Consider the following 22,455-nt stretch of genomic DNA (forward strand, 5'->3'; position numbering starts at 1 on the left):
CCATGGAAATTATGGTTATTTTTGCAATGTTAGTTTCTGTAATTGATTCACCACAACCCATGTTTTTCATAAAAGTGGTTTTTAAGATCAGTAAAACCTGAATTGTACAAGGTCACACTGGGTATTTGCATTGCTACGGAGCATAAGCAGCTCTCGTTTGCCTAGTCCCTTTTTTCAGAGCTACTGCTGTGATACAGTTCAGTTTAATACCAAAATAAGGTTGTTTCGCATACATCGCCGATCACTCTTGATGTAGATGGGACAGGTTTTATTCTAAGTTGTGCTTTCAGACTATCTGAATATCATCATAATGCACAAGTGAGGTACAACAAAACTGTTAAAACAGCCTGCTAGATCATTTCAAAATCACACAAAAAGGAAAATTACAATTTAAATGAAATGATTTAGCATGTGTAAATAAAAGTTGACAAAACTATCCTCATTGAAGAATGGGTGTATATAGAACTAAATAGAACAATGATACTAGAAAAATTATGACTTTTCTTTGACAATTTCAACCACTGATTTTGGAAGATATATAGTACTATACTGCTCATTTGTGATTTGTGTTGCATTCAGGGACAAAAATGACACATTGATCGAGATAGGCATCAAACTGAGAACTAGGTTGTGCATGTATATTAAGTTTTCAAGAATGAACTGCCAAACAACATCAGCCGTCCAAGTAGAACTGACGAGTCAAACAAAGAGAAACTACAGCATATTAGGTTGAAGATTGCAGTAACTAAACATGATAATGTAATGGAAAAAGAATAATCATGGTCTACATTAAGTTTTCAGAAGGCTTCACACTTGAAGGTTATCTATCTGTCTATGTATCTCAGTAGTCGCTGTGAGTTGAGCAGCACACTGATTCGGTTTAATGGCTCCAGTGAGTCTTACCGATCCCTGCCAACCATATGCTACACTGGTAAGCCCTTTTAACCACTCCAAAACATTGGGTTGGTGTGCAGAATACATCTGCAATACGTTCGACCTCAAAATCAGGCCATTCGGTTTGTCAGTTCTTCTGAATATTCCAACCAGCAGAAAACAGAATTCCTTGTGTACCTTGTGATATGCTGGATCAGTGTAACACAGGCTCTGAATGGCTTGTACTGGTAAAGCACTGATTGATTTTGTCCATAAAAACCTTTGGATGTTAACAGAAGATTGCGGTTTAACATTAATTGGAGACTAAATGCATGTCAAACATCATGTTATAAAACTGAGCGAATGAGTTTGCACTAACAGAAGACTGTGTTTGTTACTCATTGCTGTGCATGATCTATCCATGTAAAAAAAAAAAATTCAAATCAATCAGTCAGAGTGGAATCACAAAAACACTGTAAATAAACTACATTTCTGTAATGAAGAACCTTCATGACAACCTCTTCTGTTAATTAGAAAGTAGAAACCATTGCCAAAACCTGCTCAAAGCTTTTGGTACTGGAAACATTAGGTATAAACAAAAACAACAACTAAAAAAATCATGACCACTCCGTTTGTGGCTGCTCACTCCAGCAAGTCAGTCTCTGAATCCAAACCCATCCAGATGCCCAAGCCCAAATGATCATGGTCAAATAACCATCACCTGTTCTGAACAGTCCCTGAGCTACTTCTGGCCATACAGTCTATCAATAGCACATTCAAATGAAGCAGCTCACTGACCACTGGGTCTAAAATATAGAAGTCATGGAAGAGAATAAAAAAACCAGGCTTCTTGTGACAATGGGAGACATTTCAGCCCTTAAGGACATCATGAACCCTGTGTTCTGTCTGTAGAGGACCCCTGCCCACCCATGTTTTCCTGACACTGGCTCATTCTGTCCTGGAGGTGGAGCGCTGGCTCACTCGTGGACATCCCAAATTTCAGAAAGCAGAGGTGGGAGTTTCTTGTCTTGGAGGCGCAGAGCAAAGACTTGCTCTGAGTGGACGCTGCTCAGTGTGCGTAGGCTGACCAGCTTCATCAGCATCCGGGGAAACATCAGATGATCCTTTGGTGGGGATTAATGAGCAGTAGATGATTGGGAATAAAAAAGAAATAGCAAAATCTCATCAGTTATACGGTGTTTTTATTGTTAACGAAAACTACTAAAATCATGTTTTGTTAACTGAAATAAAATGAAATATAAATAGATGAAAAACTGAGATTAAAAAGAAATAGAAGTGACAAGCACATGACAAAATCAGTAAAACTAAAATTAAACAGAAAATATAAAAATAAAAGCTAATTTAAAATATTTATAAATGTTATAATAGTATATAAATACTACTACAATAAAACTGGTTATAGTCAATCGTTATTATATGTTATTGGTGCAAAGGTAGAATCATCAGTGCCACCAACTGGATGCAAAATGACACAACAGGCTAAATACATACTGCCTTTATTGTAAGACAAAATACTAATATATTTACTATAATCTTACATAGACTACCATTCAAACATTTGGGGTAAGTTTTTTTTATAACATGTATTATGTTATATAAATATTTATACTGTTACAAAAGATTTCTTTTTGAATGTAAAATAAATTGTATTTATTAAAAAAAAAATTTGAAAAATTGGTTTTCAACATTGATGATGATGATGATGATAAGAAATGTTTCTTGAGCACCAAATCAGCATATTAGAATGATTTTTCAAGGATCATGTGACACTGAAAATTAAGTTTGCCATCACAGGAATAATTTTTTTTTTAAATATATTAAAACACAAAAAAGTTTTTCACAATATTATTGTTTTACTGTATTTTTAATCAAATAAACGTAGTCTTGGTGACCATAAGAGACCTATTTCAAAACATTTAAAATCTTACTGACCACAAACTTTTGAATGGTATTGTATGATTTACAAATGAACAAACACTATAACAAAACACTAATATTCTTTTAGCACTTATTTTTCTTCTTTAAGTGTTATTTTTGCCCTCTAAGGTAAATCATACTCACATTGGGTCGTTTTATTCTGATGTAAGAGTGGAGAGCGTCCACATATGGCTGCTGTAGTCTTTCCACTAACTCGTGATCCTGCACGTTCGGTCGGTCTGACCCCCACCACACACACACACACACACACACACACACACACAAGACAAGAATAGCAAGAGTGATTGACACAAATCAATAAGAATGATGCTGCATTTAATTTGTTTTGTGAGAAAGTGCCTTGGGAATTACTGAAGGATGGATCATTAAAAATCTCTCAAAATAAAGCAGCAGCACACCAGATGCCAATCTCAAATTAGAGATTTAAAATGACTACTAAATCTAATGGGATATTAAAAATGGCTTCCCCTTTCAAAACATAACATAACATATTAAACCCTTTATGACACTCAAACAAGGCTTAATTATTAGAAATCCATAATAGCAAGCTGAATACAAATACTCTTCTATAGCAGGAGGTTTTGTGTTGTTATAAAACTCATTATACTCAATTATTTTGCTGCTTTTTTATTTCTTCACCCCTGAAAATGGGACATACTGATATTTCTAAACAGGAATAGGGCCAAATAAATGCCTGATAAGACTCACCAGAAGCCAGACAATATAAAATTGGTGCTTGTGTCAAACTGACCTGCTGAGAAAATGTTGATAGCGATGAGCAAAGCGTACTCTGCCTCATCCAGGTGGAGGTCATTCATGCCTTTTGAAAACTCAAAGATGGGGTTGATGAACTCAAACTGCAGCCCTGCGGACGAGCCAGAGAGGACAGAGATCATTTTAGGACATGAACAACAAAAACAGGTCTCAAATAAAACCCACACAAAATATTCATAAGGCTTGAACTATGGGGTGGACTATATTACCAAAATAAAGATATTTCAATTTTTTTTATTAATGATAAGAATACATTTTACAAAGTAGTTATTTTCTTAAAATAAGAATGATGATGCAAATTTGACATACCTGTAAGCCCTAGCTGTAACAAATAATATTCTTCATTATTGTAAACATTAGGCAAGTTTAAAACAAGCATCCATTTAAAAATTTCATACAGTACCTGCTTTGGCAAAATCTTCTTTATTGTAACTGAAGTCTTTGAGGAAGGTGATGCTCTCTATCGCTGGATTATAACGCCTGGAAGTCTCTAGCAGCATGATCTATGGGAGAAAAGAAAGTTTAGCAGGTACGTTAAACAAGCGGTACAGGCTGTGCTTGGTTTTTCACAACATCTGTCACCAGGTGGCAGTTTTTCTTAAGCACTCCTTAATTAAGTGTTTCAAAATAACAGCAGAAACAAGTCTGCCAAAGGACAGTGCTCCATCCGCGCGCACAAAAAACAGCAACAGAACATGACCGAAAACAATGTGTGTTAAAGGTCAGTCAAGTCTAACCTCTATAGTCGAGGTCTTCAGCAGGGCGATCTGGTCCTCTCGGGTGAGCTCCAGGAAGCCAGGCAGCTGTTTAGCAAAGTCTACAATCTCCTGCACAGACATGATGGCCAGCTCAGTGAAATGAGCAAATCGCTGCTGTCGAACCTCTCGGTTAAGTGGGTCCTGACTCTGTGGCCATGGCTGAAAAACAACAGATGAAAAGATTCGATCTATATGGCACAATGCATAATTGGATATTTGAAGGATTAAATACATGTCTTTCTGAGCAAACGCAAAGGGCAACCGTAGTTGAATAAACATGTATTAAATGCTTTACAAAGCTGAGCTACAATCGTATTAACTGGCCTGTTAGTCCGCCTTCACAAAAACCAGACTAGTACGATTTCAGTCAAGACTATTCCATTTTAAAACAACAAATGACTATTTTTGTCCGCTTGAAATGAAACTTTTAAAGCTCACTTAAATGCACTTACAGTGACTTTGGGCCGTTCAAGAAAAGAGCTTTTGTTGCACTGTTTCTGCATGGCCACCAGTTTTTCAATCATCTCCTGCTGTTCAGGAGCCAGAGGGGGCATCTCAGGGGCAGGGCCGGGTGTTGCCACTGCAGAGGTACGTGCCGTCCCCTCTTCCTGTTTTTTCATCTTTTTCAGTCGGATCTGCTCTTCTGACAGCACACCTATAATAGACAGAGAGATAACGATAAGCAAAACAAGCACTACATGATCATAATGTCATATGAATATATCATAACAGATAAGATAAATGATTGACGGCATCTGTATGGACTGCTTATGACATTCATGTTTAATGAAATAGCCACACATAGGTGAAAAAGAAAGGCACACTGCTGTTCCAAATGTGTGTTTTTTTTTTATATAAAATTAATATTTTGATTCGGCAAGGATGCATTAAAGTCACAAAATGTTCTATTTCACATAAATGCTGTTCTTTTGAACTTTCCATTCATGAAAGAATCCCGAAAAAAAAAACAAGTATAATGGTTTCTACAAACATATTAAGCAGCCTAACTGTTTTCAACATTGACAATAATTCGATTTTTTACTGAGCACCAAATCAGCATATTAGAATGATTTCTGAGAGATCATGTGACACTGAAGACTGGAGGCTTCTGGAAATTCAGCTTTGCCCTCACTGGAATAAACTACATTTTAAAAATGTATTAAATAGAAAACAGTTATTGTATTTTACAATGTTACTGTTCATGGTATTTCTGATCAAATAAAAGCAGCCTTGGTGAGCATAAGAAACGTCTTTCAAAAACAGCCTAGTGTTGATGTTCAAAGAGTGTCACTCACATTGCTCCAGCATGCCGGCCTCCCTGCACTTGCGCAGACGGCACTGCTGACACTTGCGGCGCATGTACATGTCCATCTCACAGCGGCCCGAATTCTTGCAGGTGTATTGAGCTCCTTTGATGACGCTGCGCCTGAAGAAACCTTTACAACCCTCACAGCTGAGCACGTTGTAATGAAAGCCAGATGCTTTGTCTCCACATACACTACACACCTCATTCCCCAGCATCTTGGGAGCAGGGCCTTTCTTTCTCTTGACTGGCTGACCCTCTGCACAAACATACACAAGACAGAAACACTCATGACCTCATTCACAAATAAATCATGAAATAACACCACACAACCTAACTCATGAATGAGTGCTTTTGTGTTTACTTAACCAGTTAAGCCAGATCACCCACACATATTCACATACTCAAACGGACAGTCTAAAAGTCCCGTGTCACACCTTATGCAATAGCTAAAGTTCAACTCAACATTATCTGAATCCTTTTACACTACAAGCAATGTGAAGTATATTATCTATGAGTCCAGAAGTATCCTGCATTTGTTCAATCTCACCTGGTACAGGTGTGTCCTCTGTGGGGTACATCTTGATGTCGCTGGGCTCCATGAGCAGCGTGACGTTCAGGTCATTGTGTGAGGTGCCGTATGAGGCCGTCTGACTGAGATTCTCCTGTTTCACTTCTGCTGTCGCTGCTGAAGGGCCCTCTTCACTGGCACAGCACAGAGAGTCCCCTGTACACACATACCAACAACACACAGTTCTATTAAGGCTGGGTCGGTTGATTAAATAGGCGTTCAAAACAATCAACTAGTCAATTAGTAAGAATGACTAGATTTTTTTTGTAGATACTTTTTAATATAGCATTGCATACACATGCAGACACATGAATTTTGGTCATGTCACATGCTGTGTTTTGCATGTATATATTATTATACAGGGAGCCCTTTGTATTAGTCATTGAAACAAGGTACCAAATAGTTGGAAATATGCTGAAAACCTAAGACATTTTGCTAGATTTCTGGTTCTAATGGATGATTATTACATATCACACAACCAACAACAACAACATGCATAAATATAACACATATGACCCATATTTTTATGTATCAATTGGTTAATTGGTTATTTACAAACATCAAAACACCCTAAAAATGGTTTATATGTTTTTATCCACACCTCTACATAGCAACATACCTTTACACAAATGGTATTTTAATCACTCAAAAAAAAAAAAAAGAAATCACTGAGAAATTTCTCAAAATATCTTATTTTAGTTTCCACTGAATTAAAAAGTCATTGAGGTTTGGAACAACATAAGGGTGAGAAAATGATGACAGAACAGCCCCTTTAAGCAACATTAACACAATGTCTAGCAGGTTTGATATTTTGTTGTTTATGCCATAAAACATCACTTTTCTGACTGAATATTGCAATTACTTTTAAATTACTGTTGTCAAGGTGATTCTAGTGGATGCATGAAGTCAGTTCCTCAAGTTCACAAAACCTTTCATGAAATATGTTGTAAAGTAAAGCGTGTGTTATTTTTCTTAGAAAGAAAAGCCACAGGCATTGACATTCAAATATTTATAGGTGTGACTAAAGTGGTCAAATATGTTCTGGCAACTTCTGATTTTTATCCACCCTCTGTATGTGAACACTTTCACATTCTAGTAAAAGAAAAATGAGAGTCTTACCATGACCAACATCAGTGATATCAGTCGTAGAAACGGTGGACATCTTCCACACAGCCACTTGTCATAACGAACCAAGACTGCACCTGCAGAGCATGATAAAAGCAAAAGCTGAAGCCTTGAAAGACTGCCTGATTCTGTTTATAATGTTAAGTCATCAAAACTGCCTCAAACTGACAGTATCTTTGAATATAAAATTTAATATTGAATCAAAACCACCTACAAAGTAGAACGGCAAGCAGCACGGCGTGTTCAAAAAGCAACGACACACCGGTCATGTACAAAGTCAGCACACGTAATATGGGCAGCAGTGGTCTGCCACTCTCACGGTCTCACTGAATGCACGCAATGCTGATCTTCACTGATGACTGCCAGTACAGTTCCTTAAGTAGTCACACTTCTGTATGGAAAGCTCACAAAAACTACACAGTCACCCTTTCACATCATGGGATTTTTTCTTAAGCTAAACTGTGCACAGCAAAAAAACTAAATACAATTGAGAAATATTCATCAAAGTGAATGTAAGTTTGTGTCAACTAAGCATGCTGTATGAACTACCTACTTATAGGAATAGGAATTGAAAGTGCAAAAAAAAAAAAATTTTATTGGTCAAGACTGGTCACTCATGGATGTTTCTTTGAGAGTTTTAGGAAACTGTTCTAACAGAGAGGGACATCTGATTTGGGAAAGGATATTTTGGATAAAGGTTCAATCACATTAACCCTGCCATGACAAAATAATTTATTAATGTAATGTAATTTCCCTGATGGACTTCCAATGGTAGACAAATTTCACATCAAAGTTTTTTTAACTTTGACATATAAAATCACAGCTCTGGCCAAACAGCAAGTAACTTGGTCTGTCAGTGACCTCTGTGTGGGCAGTCCACAACCACAGATCCTGCCTACTTGGCCTGGGAAACCACGCAAGGGTAAATGTGACCATGCCTTAAAAATGCAGAAAAACATGCTGATTCAATTCTACAATATGACCTTATCAGCTATAAGCAAAATAACCATGACTCACAAAATCAAAATGCTACTAAAATAAAAAATAAAAAAACAAGACTTCTAAGGGGAACTTCTTTTAATAACAATGTCCTTAACTGACAGGCCAAATGCACTCCAACTCCTCCTAAAATAAATTATATTGATGAACATGTAAAGAAATTCACATAATACATAACTTCAGTTGGAGCATGCTAACTATTTAGTTTAGTTTGTTTTATTTTATGTTTCTTTTCTTTCTTTAAAAAGTAGTAAAAGTAATATAGATTTATATTATTGGTGAATTTCAATATCTGGGGCAATGTCTACCAAATTGGCATCGGGCGATGTCTACAGTGACTTCTTGATTGGGGGGGGGATGCCCGAAGCGTGAATCCGTTTGCAGAAAGGCACGGAAAACAAATAACGCGCTCTATGGAGCCACTAAAGGGACATGGTTAGCCGCTTGCTAGCGTTTAACCATTACATTACAGTACATGAAAGTTCACTTACCACATACACAGAGTAAGGAGAGATGACTGATAGTACAATGGCGAATGATTTGCAGATACTGAGCACCACTGACAAATATCTAATCTTGTAAAATGTGTGGTAGGTAAGGCCGCTCCACGAATCTCGAAAGTGAAAGTGAATATAAAATGAAAGCGCACATTCGAAAGCAGTTTCAATGCCCTGCATATTAGTAGCGGCTCCCCGATGCCCACAATTTATATACAGTATAATTACCCAACGATATAATTGTGAGAAAATATTGAAATATTTTTTTTATCATCCCATCTTGTAGGCTATTTATTCCCTTTAGGGCTTCTGTAGTGTAGTACACTTCATTTCCCTTCCGAACACGGAATTGAGATGCGGCGGATTGCGGGGGGTATGGGGGGGATCACGATGCCAGCTCAACATCGTGATGTCTGTCAGCCATCGGCGATGGAAGATGGCATCGTATATTGGCCCAACCATAATCTGGACATCTTTATGCTGATATATCAATAAGATCAGTTAAAAAACACAGCAGGTTTACACACTCTAACAACTGAAAGATAAGCATGCCACTAAAGATTAGCATCTATGAACACAGAACGTGGATTTGAGCATTAAGGTAAACTGCATACAATAAAAACACCTAATATGTATTGTTTTATATAGAACAGGGGTGTCCAGATCTTTTCCTGGAGGGCCACTGACCTGCAGAGTTTAGCTTCAACCCTAATTAAACACACCTGAACCTGAGCTAATCAAGGTCTTTAGACTTACTAGAAACTTCCAGGCAAGTGTTTTGAAGCTGGCTGGACCTAAACTCTGCAGGATGTTGGCCCTCTAGGAGCAGGATTGGACATCCCTGATATGGTGTGTGCATATGGGAGCTGAAGCAGCAGAACACGTTATTGCGTGTGAGAGCTCCACTTACCCCTAGCTTGACGATTTGTTATTGTCTGTCCATGTTGTTCTCTGTGTCAATAGCAGCACATAATTTTTATCCTGTCCAGTAGTCTGGATGCCATCAGAGGAAACTTCTCTCCTATAACAGACTCCCCTGTGTTGCAGCTTTCTGACTGACAGCAAAACAAAGAGAGGAAAAACAAGAGTCTGACTTCTGTTTGAAGGTTGTACAACTCCAATGCTCCAATGCGTTCCGAAGGATTTTACAAAAACAAGAAAGCAAGTGAGAGAAAAACAAGCAACTGGAAAGAATGACAGAAGAGATGGTAGGTGAGTGAGTAAGAGAGGGAGAGAAGGAAAAAGGAGGGAGAAAAAAAGAGAGCAAGAGGGCACATGAGAGGTTACTAGAGGTCGTTCACATGGCTGTGAAATCCCCACAGAGGCCTGAGCTCAAACATTTCTCTCTTGTAAGCGTGTCTCCCAAAGCACATCTTTCACACATCTTGGAATTTAAAAAGATATGGAGTCATTGAACAGATGCACAAAAACCATCTCAGTGGAAGCACTTTGAACAATAAATATAGGAGGAGGCACTTATAGAAACTATTCACCAATCAAATGATTACATTCTGCAAACTGTGGAAATTATTTATGCATTTACTGAATTAAAAATCAGCATTAATGGGAGTCCTGCCACTAGACGCCATAAAACGTTTGTGCTTTATGTCGAGCAGGAGACAACCTTGACATGCTTCATCCAAATGTTACAGCTTTGCCAGAAACAGACCAAAGTCCAGGTTATGTCACCAGCTGTACAAATAAAATTGAAACTGCAACTATAAATTCATAAAAAGTCAGAAACTCTTACGACAATAAACAACCATTTCTAATATACAAACTGGAAAGTAAAATACACTTTGCAAGATTCTAAAGAAACCGATTTCGTTCATAAATTGCATGATAATCAGCCGACATTATAGCAGCTGAGCTGTAAGAAATGACAATGGTTCAGTTGTAAAAAGGAGAAAGAGTCCTGTCATTGTCTCAATTCCCCTTTGTTAAAGGGTTCAATGAATTGTATAGATCTTATTTGAATTAAACACTTATTAAAATCACATTGAACATGACTCGAAGTAAACCAATGGAAGGTAATCAGCCGACATTATAGCAGCTGAGCTGTAAGAAATGACAATGGCTCAGTTGTAAAAAAGAGAAAGAGTCCTGTCATTGTCTCAATTCCCCTTTGTTAAAGGGTTCAATGAATTGTATAGATCTTATTTGAATTAAACACTTATTAAAATCACATTGAACATGACTCGAAGTAAACCAATGGAAGGTTTTTTCAGTGTCCAATGTTCTGCAGTTATCAGTGGGCTGTAACCTTTGTCCTGTAAACCAGTGTGCTCTACATCTGCCAGATCAAGAGTCAGCTCATCTGCTGGCAGATATGATAGCTGGATAGAGACAATGATCAACTGAAACAAGAATAATAGGCCATCATTCAGACTACTTAATTTTTGAAGAAATATTTAATTTGCTCTTATGTTAATTTGCAATGTGTTTATCGCAAAGTGCTGCCTGAAAGTTTCAAGCCCAGAAACAGGTTAAAGTTAAGATTCAGCTTGTTTTTAGGAAGTGGTGTTTTCCAATTTTGTACAAGGTTCCTCTAAATTTGTCATGAGAATTAAGAGGAAGAAATCCTTACTATACATAGGACGCAGATTCATAATGCAAGGCGGCAACATCCGATTTAGTCTAAAAGTACTGTTGGCTTATACCCTCTACATGGAACTACTTTTGTGTTTGATAGGTACAAAAAAAAAAGCAAAGCAACATATAGAGATGATGCATGGGCTGGTTTCCACATTGAAACAGACTATGTCTATCACCAAACTAAAAAAAGAGGTATTTTATAGAAAATGGCTACAAAACTCACCCACCATTTCATGCACGGTATAAAATGGTGGGTGAGAGGTAAATTATGCATGAACTATAAATGAACAGGGTGTCACACTTGTGGTATTTTGTTGAAGGCATAACTTTCTCCATGACTGTAAACAAACAACTTGCAGTTGCCAGACACAAATAACAGAGCTAAAAACTGCTTTTTCACAAACATACAGATGGCAATGACTGCACATAAACTCCTATATTAAAGTAATTGTATTCCTCACAAAACAGGTCTTGAATAAATAATGTGTCAGCATAGCTGAAAAAGCACTCATTGCTGCTAAATGTGCTTTTTACAGCATGGCATGCTAAACGTAGGGTACGGTACATTAGGTTGTATGTAATCATAGATGTGCTGATAGTTGCGATGAAATGGAAGTAGCAGCAGATCTTTTCATCTGTATTGTGATATACATCTGAGTGTAACGGATTATTGAAAAAAAAAAAACGTATGGTGGAGAATTGACTATCTAACGGTTGGATTTTGAGATGCAACTGCTGCACTCAAAAATGGGAGTATGAGCTGTCTGCAGAACAAAAGAGGGCGTTTCTAAATTTGTGGGTGTTTTCAAACTGGTGGGTGTTAATAAATCATGCAATGAAAATGATACCCCTTACTTGACCCCTTCTCTAAACACAACTGTCACTGAGATGTGAGCAAATCAAAAGGCTGCTCACTGCAGAGCCAATGGGTGGAGCTTGATGTCCAGCTCCCCCTCGCTGAACGTAATGTGTGGTGCTAGATGGCCCAACTACACCCTAACCCTATCTCTAAACATAAATCCTGAGATCATAATGAGATCTCAGAGAGGAGGAGCTGGATATCATTCAGCTCTGCAGTGAGCACTACTAGCAAATCAGGTAACACGATCGAAAATGCCCATCTGTTATGGCCTCACCCACTGGTCTAGAAACTCCCATTACTGTCCTACAGAGACCTATACCTGAAAAAACACCTGCAAGCCTGCAGGGGTGGGTTCAAGCGGACTAGATGATTGGAGAAGTCTGGCATATGTCATAGTTCTGGCAAATTTCATATACTGTTTTTATTTACATACAACAATGAAATATCAATCATCAAGATGATTAGTTTCACCAACCAACGTACAGGCTGAAACCCAGCCTAGAATAGCATATGTAGCAAAGCGACTGAAATTCCCCTCGTTCTGCAATCCTTCTCCACGGCACCACTCCGTGTTTTCCATTTCCCGCTCTCTGCTCAGAGAGAGACAGAAACCCGCTCAGATATGGAATGCCAAACCTGACAAAATTAGAAATAAATAAATATACAAAGAAATGTAAAAAAGCAAAAATAAACAAAACAACATATAATATACAATGAAAAGTACAAAAAGATATTTATACTTTTATTTCCTTATTTGTTTATTTTTATATTTTTCCATTTATTTTATTTATTTATACATTTATCTATTCCCACATTTACGTATTTATTCACGCATTTCTTTCGATATTTATTTATTTCCACATTTATCTATTTATACATTTCACATTTATTTATTTATACATTTCTTTATCTGTAGGGTAATGAGGAGGGCGTGTTTTACCTCAGGAATAGTAATCGAGACAGAGTAGACGAGTTGTAAGCTTTGAGGCCACAGTGACACCTTGTGGTGCCCAAACCAAATAGAAGTGTAGCCTACATGACGGGCCTGTTGATAGTGGGATGAATGACTTATATTGGCAATATGGTCAAAATCTGATATCATGGGTTAAGTCATTTAATATCTCCTAACTGTATGTATACTACGGAGACCCTAAAGAGACATGTTGGTGGGAAAAATACTGGATGGGAGGAAAAAATATCTTTCAAATCTTTTGCATTCTCTAGAAAAACTTTTGCATTCCCCCGAGAAACTTTGCGTTCGCTCACAAAACTTGCGTTCTCACTTGGACTGAAGTATAAAGAACGTGTTTTCTTCCCCGTAGAAAACACATTATAAAGAAAAATCTTAACATGGCTTAATGGATTAGTGCTTTGCTTGCCTGTACATAGTATACTTTTTTTTTTTATAAATTATGCATAAACTGTGGGCTTTTTATATCACTGTCTTCTTATAGGGTTATTAAGCAACGTTAAGCTAAGCGTGTCATATTCTGACCTATTCTGATTGTCTATAAATAGTAAGCTTTATTAATAAGGTGTACTGAATTTGGTCCTCCAATGTAACCGTTTTAGTATATTAAGCATTTTAGAAAGTTCAAAGCAAGTTTTTGGGACAAAGCACTGACTGTATTTCTTTATACTTGAGTCCAAGTTCAAAATAAAACTCTTTGAACCCTGCATTGTGAATGTACAGAGCTGTATGAACCACTGCAAGCTGTAAAGTAAACAGGACGTGTTTGTTCGAACTCAACTGGTTTTGCGAGAAAACACAAAAGTTTTGCGAGCTAACACAAAGTTTCTCAGGGGAATGCAAAAGTTTTGCGAGAGAAAGCAAAACATTTTTTAAATATTTTTTCCTCCCACCCCGTATTTTTCCCACCAACATGTTCCTTTATGGTCTCCGTAGTATACATACAGTTAGGAGATATTAAATGACTTAACCCATGATATCAGATTTTGTCCATATTGCCAATCCAAGTCATTCATCCCACTATCAACAGGCCCGTCATGTAGGCTACACTTCTTCTATTTGGTTTGGGCACCACAAGGTGTCACTGTGGCCTCAAAGCTTACAACTCGCCTACTCTGTCTGGATTACTATTCCTGAGGTAAAGCATGCTCTTCTCATTACCCTACAGATAAGGAAATGTAGAAATAAATAAATATGTAAGTGTGGAAATACATAAACGTATAAATAATTAAAAGAAAAAATAAATAAATGTGGGAAAAAAATAAAAACACAAGGCAATAAAAGAATAAATAAATATGTTTTTTTTTTCTTTTCTTCCTATATTTATTTCTTTTTGCTTTTTTACATTTCTTTGTATATTTATTTATTTCTAATTTTGACAGGTTTGGCATTCCATACTCGGAGCGCTGCTGGAAACACCGACGCTCTTCTGCTCTTCTGCTCTTCTGCTCGTCGCTGCAGGCAGGAGCCACGCAACTACGTTTCGATTCTCGAATAAAAACGGATCTATTAAAAACAGTGACACTGCTGTCATCCTAATAACTACCAGCAGATGTGTTAGGTCACCAGAACAGTTGTATAAAACAGCTCACTATAACTCTGTAACTATTCTTTCACACGCATTTCTGTGAAGGATTCGGATTAAATTAGCCGGCTTTAGTCTGACTCTGCACCTCAACCCAAAATACTGTAACTCTTAGGATTAGCCTCAAATAAACTCGCGACATGATCACCAAGGCAGAGTACAACTCATAAAACTGTACTGAAAAGCAGTGTTAGTGGTGTTCAGTTAGCCAAAACACCCTGCTAGCCTGTGCTCCTTAAAACAACACGGGTGTAACAAAATAAACAAAAACAACCCCTGCAATTACCATCTAAACACTGAGAGAATAAATCTGACAGCTTTACGTTAAGTGAGTTAGACAACTTCCGTTTGATCCGGAGTGTCTACAAGCGTTGTATTATACTAAGCACCTAGCACTGACAGACATGTCTCCCATCATGACAGGGATATGAGCTAACATATGTATACCTCATTAAACGGACCCCGGCACTGCGTGAACACTCCTGAAACGCTCTCATTAGATGACCTGATCAAATGAAAATAACGCTCATTTTCTAGTGATACCTCGCTTTGCTGAAGACGACAAGATCTTTAATCCAGCACGGTGAACTTTCCACTGGCGATGTGAAGAGAGGAACGCCTAGGTAGGCCGTGGAGAGAGAGAAGATGGCTACATACAATCACAGGACTGTTATTGTCTTCTGCCTTCAAAATAAAAGTGCCTTAATGACACACCTTTGACTGATATATTTGACGCCATAATCGCTATAAATATGTCTAACAACTCATTTTCTATAAATAATGGTGGTTAAATTAAGATTATTTTAAATATTCAGTCAAAAATAACACTGTAAACAAGATGTAATTTACCTGACATGTCTAAACCGGTAACCGGTAAATGGCGATATATACTCGTTTGATTGTATGGGAATGTAAGGGAAATTGCATATTTTTATTAGATGCTGTAACTTGCCGATCTATTCAATCACATATTCGCTCAATATTTTGTATCTTTAGTGGTGGTACTGGCATCATTATTAGAAGTATTATCGTTTTAGCTAATGCTGTTTATTGAACATATAGATAGTTTGCAAACAGACAGTCTTATGTCATATAAAAGGCATGTCCATAGGCTATATACAGTATGAATATAAATGCCCATTGCCCACACATACATGGGAAAGAAGCAAATAAAAATGAGTGAAATGTGTACTGTCATTGTCGAGGGCTGCTCTCGGAATAGCACTAGTTCTGCCGTATAAAGATACAAATTTATTGCAGAAATAGTAAAATCGCACGCTTTCCCGAATTTATACAAGGAGTAGGCTATTTTACAGACTCGATGGACAGTATTATTGAAGGGAAGTACACAAATATACACTGATGGGTCCAAAGACCCAGATAAGGGGATGACTGGAGGGGTTCAGTGTGGAGGACGGAGGAGCTGAACACGCAGCGCCAACCGATACCTGGACTCTCGATGGCTTCAGAGTTGAGACAGAACAACTAATATAATACAAGAAAATCCTGATTGCATAATAGCACAGTAGGTGGCGATATGCCCAAAGATTGCAACTCGCCATAAAACCAAGAAGAAGTATTATTGAAGTCCGTCAGATGGCAGTAGAGTCCTAAGTGCTGCAGCCATCACTGAAGAAAACCCGGTCTGAACCGGTCACGTGATTCAAACAAACAATAATAACGTCTTAAGAAATTGTTTGACTCCGTGTATGCAGTGAACTGGAACCGAAGTAGATGTAAATCGTCAAATCCTGAGTCCACACTCCAGATCAGTGGGTGGCGGTAATGCACCCGAAAGCTGTTTGCCAACCGCCATTAAAAAACAAAAGAAGAAGAAGAAAAGAAGTATTATGCATTTAAACTTTTACAGCTTCGGTGTAGGATCTGGCATGTGACTGACTGACTGACTGAATGGGGTTCAGTGTGGAGGACGGAGGAGCTGAACACGCAGCGCCAACCGATACCTGGACTCTCGATGGCTTCAGAGTTGAGACAGAACAACTAATATAATACAAGAAAATCCTGATTGCATAATAGCACAGTAGGTGGCGATATGCCCAAAGATTGCAACTCGCCATAAAACCAAGAAGAAGTATTATTGAAGTCCGTCAGATGGCAGTAGAGTCCTAAGTGCTGCAGCCATCACTGAAGAAAACCCGGTCTGAACCGGTCACGTGATTCAAACAAACAATAATAACGTCTTAAGAAATTGTTTGACTCCGTGTATGCAGTGAACTGGAACCGAAGTAGATGTAAATCGTCAATATAAGTCGTATATGAAGATGTATACGAAACGTATTATGCATTTAAACTTTTACAGCTTCGGTGTAGGATCTGGCATGTGACTGACTGACTGTCTGACTGAATGCTTGGCTACAAACGTATAGCAGTGTTGATCAATACAAAGTAGTCCTGAAATTACTATAAGAGCTAATCCATTAATCATGCGGAGAAGACCACCGTCTGCAGCTTTGACACCGGCATTTTTGAGGTTTGGTCATTTTTGGAGCTCTGCGAGAATTGTGTGTTATTATCACCGACGTGATCTACAGCCTAATGTTACAGGGTAGCCTTTCATCTTTTAATGCTGCAATGTTATCTAATATCACCATTTGATGGTGCAGTGTTACCTGAACAAACCACAGGGTTGTCCGGTTATTTACTGTACTGAGAAATTTTTTATTCATCTGGCAGCTGAAAAGCATGGCTTTTTTTTTAATTAATGCTAGAATTTATAATGAACATGCTGTACTTTGTTTTAAAGCAGGGCTGGGAGTGAGAAAACGGTTTCTACAGCTGCAGCACAGTCGCAGTTTCACACAGACCTCTGGCTCTGTTTCACTGTGCAGAACTGGATATTGGACTTTGGGAGGCCAATTGCTATGGTACAAGTTGAACCAAGCTGTGATATTTATGCATTAATGTATTTTTTTCTTCTTTGATACCATTAACAATTTTTTTTTATATTTTTAATTTAGATCATAATGCCCCTGGAATGGTTTCCTCTAAATAAACCCAGTGTTGGAGATTATTTTCACATGGCATATAATGTCATCACACCGTTCTTATTACTGAAGGTACACACTTTCTTATACACTTGAAATATTAACAAAAGGATATATTCACACACACACACACACAGTGGACCTTAATGTGCAGTTCTTATAGGATGCTCCTTTTCTCTAACCGTTAGCCTATATATATTTATTTATTTATTTGAGTGTGCTTTTGTTTGAGATACAAAAGTAGACATTTATTAATTTAGCAGAAGATTAATTTATCCAAAGTGACTTATAAATGAGGAATACAACAAGTGATTCAACAAAAGGCAAATAAACACAAGTAATGCTCATAACATAAAGTTTCAGTACAAGCTAGAACAGGGAGGGAAAGTGAAAGCATAGATCTTTTATAATTTTTTTTTTTTTAAGTAGGATGCAGTTAAAGGGACAGTTCACACAAAAATGAAAATTACCCCATGATTTACTCACCCTCAAGCCATCCTAGGTGTATATGGGTTAATAAAGTCTGAAGCGATGCATTTGTGTTAGAAAAATATCCATATTTAAAACTTTATAAACCGTACTTACACTGTTACACCTACATCATCCGCTGGAACGCCACTCTTTCGTGAACGCGCGTACGACAGGTAATGCAAGCTAGATATTACGGTTTATAAAGTGTTTATGTATATTTTTCTTACACAAACACATCGCTTCGCTTCAGAAGGCCTTTATTAACCCCCCGGAGCCGTGCACTTCTTATGATGGATGGAGACAATTTTTGTGGCTTCAAAATCTTGACCTCCATTCACTGCCATTATAAAGCTTGGCAGAGCCAGGACATTTTTTTATATACCTCCAATTGGATTCGTCTGAAAGGAGAAAGTCATATACACATAGGATGGCTTGAGAGTAAATCATGGGGTAATTTTCATTTTTGGGTGAACTTTTGGGCTCCGCATTCCGGATGATGGTGGGGTAATCATTCCACCAGCAAGGAACAGTGAATGAAAATGTTCTGGAAAGTGATTTTTTTTTGTTTGTTTCTCCATGATGCTACCACAAAGGGTCGCTGACTTACCAACTTTAGGCTTCTAGAGGGGATGTAGAAGGAGCGAGTGGATTTAGAAGGGTGCAGAGCCCGTAGCTGTTCTGTGTGCAAGCATTAATGTCTTGAACTTGATGTGAGCCTCAACCGGTAACCAGTGCTGGGAGATAAAGAGAGTTGTGACTTGGCCCCTTTGGGCTTGTTGAAGACATGTTGTGCTGCTGCGTTACCAAATCATTATAGAGTTTTGATCGGACATAATCGAAGTCTAGAAGAGCATTGCAATAGTCCATTGCTTTGATCTAAACATGTCTTTAACATTTTGTAGCTGATTGAGCGGAGTCCCACAGCCCTTCCTCGCTCTGCTGTTTACCTCTGCATCATCACCTTTGTCATGGGAGCTAGCATACACCTGGTAGGAGACTCTATTAACCATCGTCTCATCCTCAGTGGATACCAGCTTCACCTTTCTGTCAGAGAAAACCCCATTATCAAAGATCTGAAGCCTGCCTCACTGGTACAGTAGTTAAATGTACAGATCAACCAATTTATGTGCTCTTTTTGAAATTTTTTTAAATTTTTTTTTATGATAATAGTAACAAATCCTTTATGTGGTTTCCAGATTGATTCCTTTGAGCTTCTGTATTACTATGATGAACACTTAGGGCATTTCATGTGGTAAGTGTACTTTCCATACTCATATTTCATCTGTAATTGTGCTATAATTTACAAGTTTACCCCCTCACCATTCTGTTATCATTATAGGTATGTCCCTTTCTTCCTCATCCTCTTCTTGTATTTCACTGGCTGCTTTACACAAGTTAAAGATGAGAAGATGCCTTACTCAGGCTGGCTGCTACTTGGCCCCAGTGCAGTGTACTATTGGTAAGTGAATTATTCATTCAAGTCAATTGCAAGCCTTTTTTTAGATGTAGAATTTCAAGTCACTGTGAAACAACATGCTCAAGCCATTTTATTTTTGTAATGTGTTTACAAGTAAAACAGAATATTTAATGAAAAAATTTGCCAACAATACATTAGGCTTTAGATATTAAACGTTCATGTTGTCCAAACATTAATGTGGTTTATTTCTTCAGGTATCTGATTACTGAGGGGCAGATCTTTGTCCTGTATGTCTTCACCTTTTTTGCCATGATTGCCACGGTGATGCGCCAGAGACGGATGGGCTTCGTGTTAGACAGCAATGGCCGTTTCCTCTTCTATAACTTCATCATTACCCTGGGATTAGTTCTGGTCTGGGTCGCATATCTGTGGAATGATAAAGTTTTGCGCAAAAAGTATCCCGGTATCATCTATGTTCCAGAGCCTTGGTCCTTCTATACCTTACACATCAAAGACAGTTAAATACTAATAGAAAATCAGAACTAAATTTCATTTACATTTCTCCAGTAATATATATATATATATATATATATATATACAGTATATATGTATGTATGTATATATAAAATGCTTTCACCAAGTTTAATGGATTTAAGTTCCAGTGTTACTTAAAGGGATTGCTCACCCAAAAATGAAAAATCTGTCATTTACTCACCCTCAATTTATTCCAAACCTGTATGAATTTCTTGTTGACCACAAAAGAAGATCATTTGAAGAATGTTGGTAACCAAACAGTTGACGGTAGCCATTGACTTCCACAGTATAGGGAAAGGGGGGGAAAAAACGTTTGCTTACCAATATTCTCAAAGTGTCTTCTTTTGTGTTCAACAGAAGAAAGAAACGTAAACAGGTTTAAGTTGAGTGTGAGTAAATGATGATAGAATTTTCATTTTTGGGGGAACTATCCCCTTTAAGGAGTTGGTTTTAAGTTTGAATCTTCACAAGGCAAACTATACAATGCCATGTTTGTAATTTTGGTGTACTGAATAATAAAGTCATTTATTTATTGTGGCTTACAGTAAAAATGTTGCTTTTATGTCCTTGTTTTTTCTGAATAAAGTTTGTACTCCCTATATATGTTGTGAGTCATTAAGTGTGATCATGAGCTGCACCTACTGCAGTGGACAGTACAATGTGATAGGTGGAATCCTATATCAATGTTCCTATGACAACCAGGCTATCATTTACGTCAGCACTGCAGTGGACTTTAGTTCCTACAGGTAATCCAGAGGGAGTGACTATTTCCCTGAACACCCAAAACGTGTGTAGACATGGTGAGTTTGATATATTCTTTTTCTCTTCTAAAACTAGACAATGTTTTTATTCAGAAAATACATCATTGGACATTTTTTAAAAGGTTTCTCCTGAAATTATTTTAGAATTTTTGTCATATAGTAAGTTTAAAGACTAATTGTTATTGTTGTTTTTGTTGTTACTGTCATTTTAGCTTATATATATATATATATTTTTTTTTTTTTTGCATGTTGAATTTTTAAGACAAAATTGTAAAATTATTGTAAACATATTGAAAGGATGTTCATTGAATTGTTTGAATGATGCAGTTGAACTGTTTTTGCCATGAATATAGCCATTGCTACTGACATGGCGTTAAATCATAAATGCATTTTTCTCCTCTAAATTTCATTTTTCAGTGATTCATGGTACAATTTTCATCTATGCTGTTTTATAAAATTCTCTTTTCAGGCAAAATTCTTATCACAAACTCAGATTGATGGTGAGCTGTATTACACAGAAGTAATGTGTTTGTCCTTTGCGATCTATGAATATAATAAAATAAACAAAATTGTTCTTTTAAAAAAATGAAATGTACAGAACATTAAGAATATTTGTGGCATTGGTTTATACTGTAGTTTCCTTGTTCTCATGCAGAGTTCAAAGAATGTTTCTCACTTTATGACAAGAAGCGAAAGGGGAAGATTGAAGCCAAAGACCTTATTACGGTCATGCGCTGTCTGGGTACAAGTCCCACATATAATGAAGTGGACAGACATCTGCAAATCCACAAAATAGGTAACAATCTCATGATTAACACATTACATTGAATTGGGAATATGTCTTCCTTGTCTGCTCTTCCATAGCTTCCTAGTGTCACCTGTGGCTAACAGCGATATACAATTGGACTAGTGGTCTCATTATGCTGAGTATGTTCAGGAATTGGTATCAGGCATAATCTGAAAAAAAATGCTTGGTAGTTAATCCTGAATTTGAATTCTTTGCTTTCTTTAATGTTAGTAGTTCATACATCATTTATTGTATCCTCACCACAGCTAAGACAGGGGAGTTGGATTTTTCTACATTTCTAACCATGATGCACAGACAGATGCAACAGGAAGATCCTAAGACTGAAATTCTAGAGGCTATGCGCATGACAGACAAACATAAGAAGGGCTACATTCTGGCTTCTGAGCTACGGGCCAAACTCACAGGCTTGGGAGAAAAGCTCACGGATAAAGAAGGTATAAATCATCTGTGATTTAGCTTCTGGGTTTACGCTGGTGTATTCATCAGAGCTAATCAAATTGGCAAAAGTGGGGGTTTATATATATATATATATATATATATATATATATATATTTTTTTTTTTTTTTTTTTATTAACTATTAGGATCAG

General features: G+C 37.4%; 3 protein-coding genes across 4 annotated transcripts in view; 2 read left to right on the forward strand and 1 right to left on the reverse strand.

Annotated features, from left to right (window-relative positions):
• Positions 1 to 144: 144 nt before the first annotated feature.
• LOC107553099 (oxysterols receptor LXR-alpha-like) lies at positions 145 to 15,504 on the reverse strand. Its single transcript, XM_016235221.1, has 11 exons — positions 15,415 to 15,504; positions 9,770 to 9,914; positions 7,358 to 7,440; positions 6,218 to 6,394; positions 5,660 to 5,926; positions 4,817 to 5,019; positions 4,344 to 4,523; positions 4,010 to 4,109; positions 3,584 to 3,697; positions 2,956 to 3,050; positions 145 to 1,997 (listed from the first exon to the last, which is right to left on the reverse strand). The coding sequence occupies exons 3-11, from the start codon at positions 7,398 to 7,400 to the stop codon at positions 1,851 to 1,853; spliced, it is 1,326 nt and encodes a 441-aa protein (XP_016090707.1). The 5' UTR covers positions 7,401 to 7,440; positions 9,770 to 9,914; positions 15,415 to 15,504; the 3' UTR covers positions 145 to 1,850.
• Positions 15,505 to 17,017: 1,513 nt separating this feature from the next.
• Positions 17,018 to 20,324, forward strand: LOC107553103 (ceroid-lipofuscinosis neuronal protein 6 homolog). Of its 2 annotated transcripts, none has more exons than XM_016235227.1 (7): positions 17,018 to 17,362; positions 17,636 to 17,756; positions 17,850 to 17,948; positions 19,250 to 19,438; positions 19,544 to 19,599; positions 19,687 to 19,806; positions 20,019 to 20,324. In XM_016235227.1, exons 1-7 carry the CDS (start codon positions 17,316 to 17,318, stop codon positions 20,284 to 20,286), a joined length of 900 nt encoding a protein of 299 aa, XP_016090713.1. In that variant the 5' UTR covers positions 17,018 to 17,315; the 3' UTR covers positions 20,287 to 20,324. The 2 variants fall into 2 exon arrangements, with proteins under 2 accessions (XP_016090713.1, XP_016090714.1); XM_016235228.1 differs by having other exon boundaries at positions 17,639 to 17,756.
• A 220-nt stretch (positions 20,325 to 20,544) lies between these two features.
• The window catches only part of LOC107553107 (calmodulin-like protein 4), a 2,575-nt gene continuing 664 nt past the window's right edge, over positions 20,545 to 22,455 (forward strand). Inside the window, exons 1-4 of the mRNA XM_016235232.1 lie at positions 20,545 to 21,098; positions 21,529 to 21,559; positions 21,715 to 21,855; positions 22,113 to 22,301. Coding sequence (XP_016090718.1) covers positions 21,096 to 21,098; positions 21,529 to 21,559; positions 21,715 to 21,855; positions 22,113 to 22,301 — 364 coding nt within the window. The 5' untranslated portion in view covers positions 20,545 to 21,095. The remainder of the gene's footprint in view (positions 21,099 to 21,528; positions 21,560 to 21,714; positions 21,856 to 22,112; positions 22,302 to 22,455) is intronic.

Source organism: Sinocyclocheilus grahami, unplaced genomic scaffold, assembly GCF_001515645.1.
Source record: "Sinocyclocheilus grahami isolate Dianchi unplaced genomic scaffold, SAMN03320097.WGS_v1.1 scaffold464.1, whole genome shotgun sequence".
Lineage (NCBI taxonomy): Eukaryota > Metazoa > Chordata > Actinopteri > Cypriniformes > Cyprinidae > Sinocyclocheilus > Sinocyclocheilus grahami.

Bases quoted from the DNA above. Each gene is read 5' to 3' on its own strand.
- LOC107553103 (XM_016235227.1), top strand. From the start codon at position 17,316: ATGCGGAGAAGACCACCGTCTGCAGCTTTGACACCGGCATTTTTGAG. The intron at 17,363-17,635 runs GTTTGGTCATTT...TTTGTTTTAAAG, and splicing joins TTGACACCGGCATTTTTGAG to CAGGGCTGGGAGTGAGAAAA. The intron at 19,600-19,686 runs GTAAGTGTACTT...TTATCATTATAG, and splicing joins CACTTAGGGCATTTCATGTG to GTATGTCCCTTTCTTCCTCA.
- LOC107553099 (XM_016235221.1), bottom strand. From the start codon at position 7,400: ATGTCCACCGTTTCTACGACTGATATCACTGATGTTGGTCATG. The intron at 5,927-6,217 runs GTGAGATTGAAC...ATGTTTGTGCAG, and splicing joins AGAGGACACACCTGTACCAG to AGGGTCAGCCAGTCAAGAGA. The intron at 4,110-4,343 runs GTTAGACTTGAC...TTTCTCCCATAG, and splicing joins TGAAGACCTCGACTATAGAG to ATCATGCTGCTAGAGACTTC.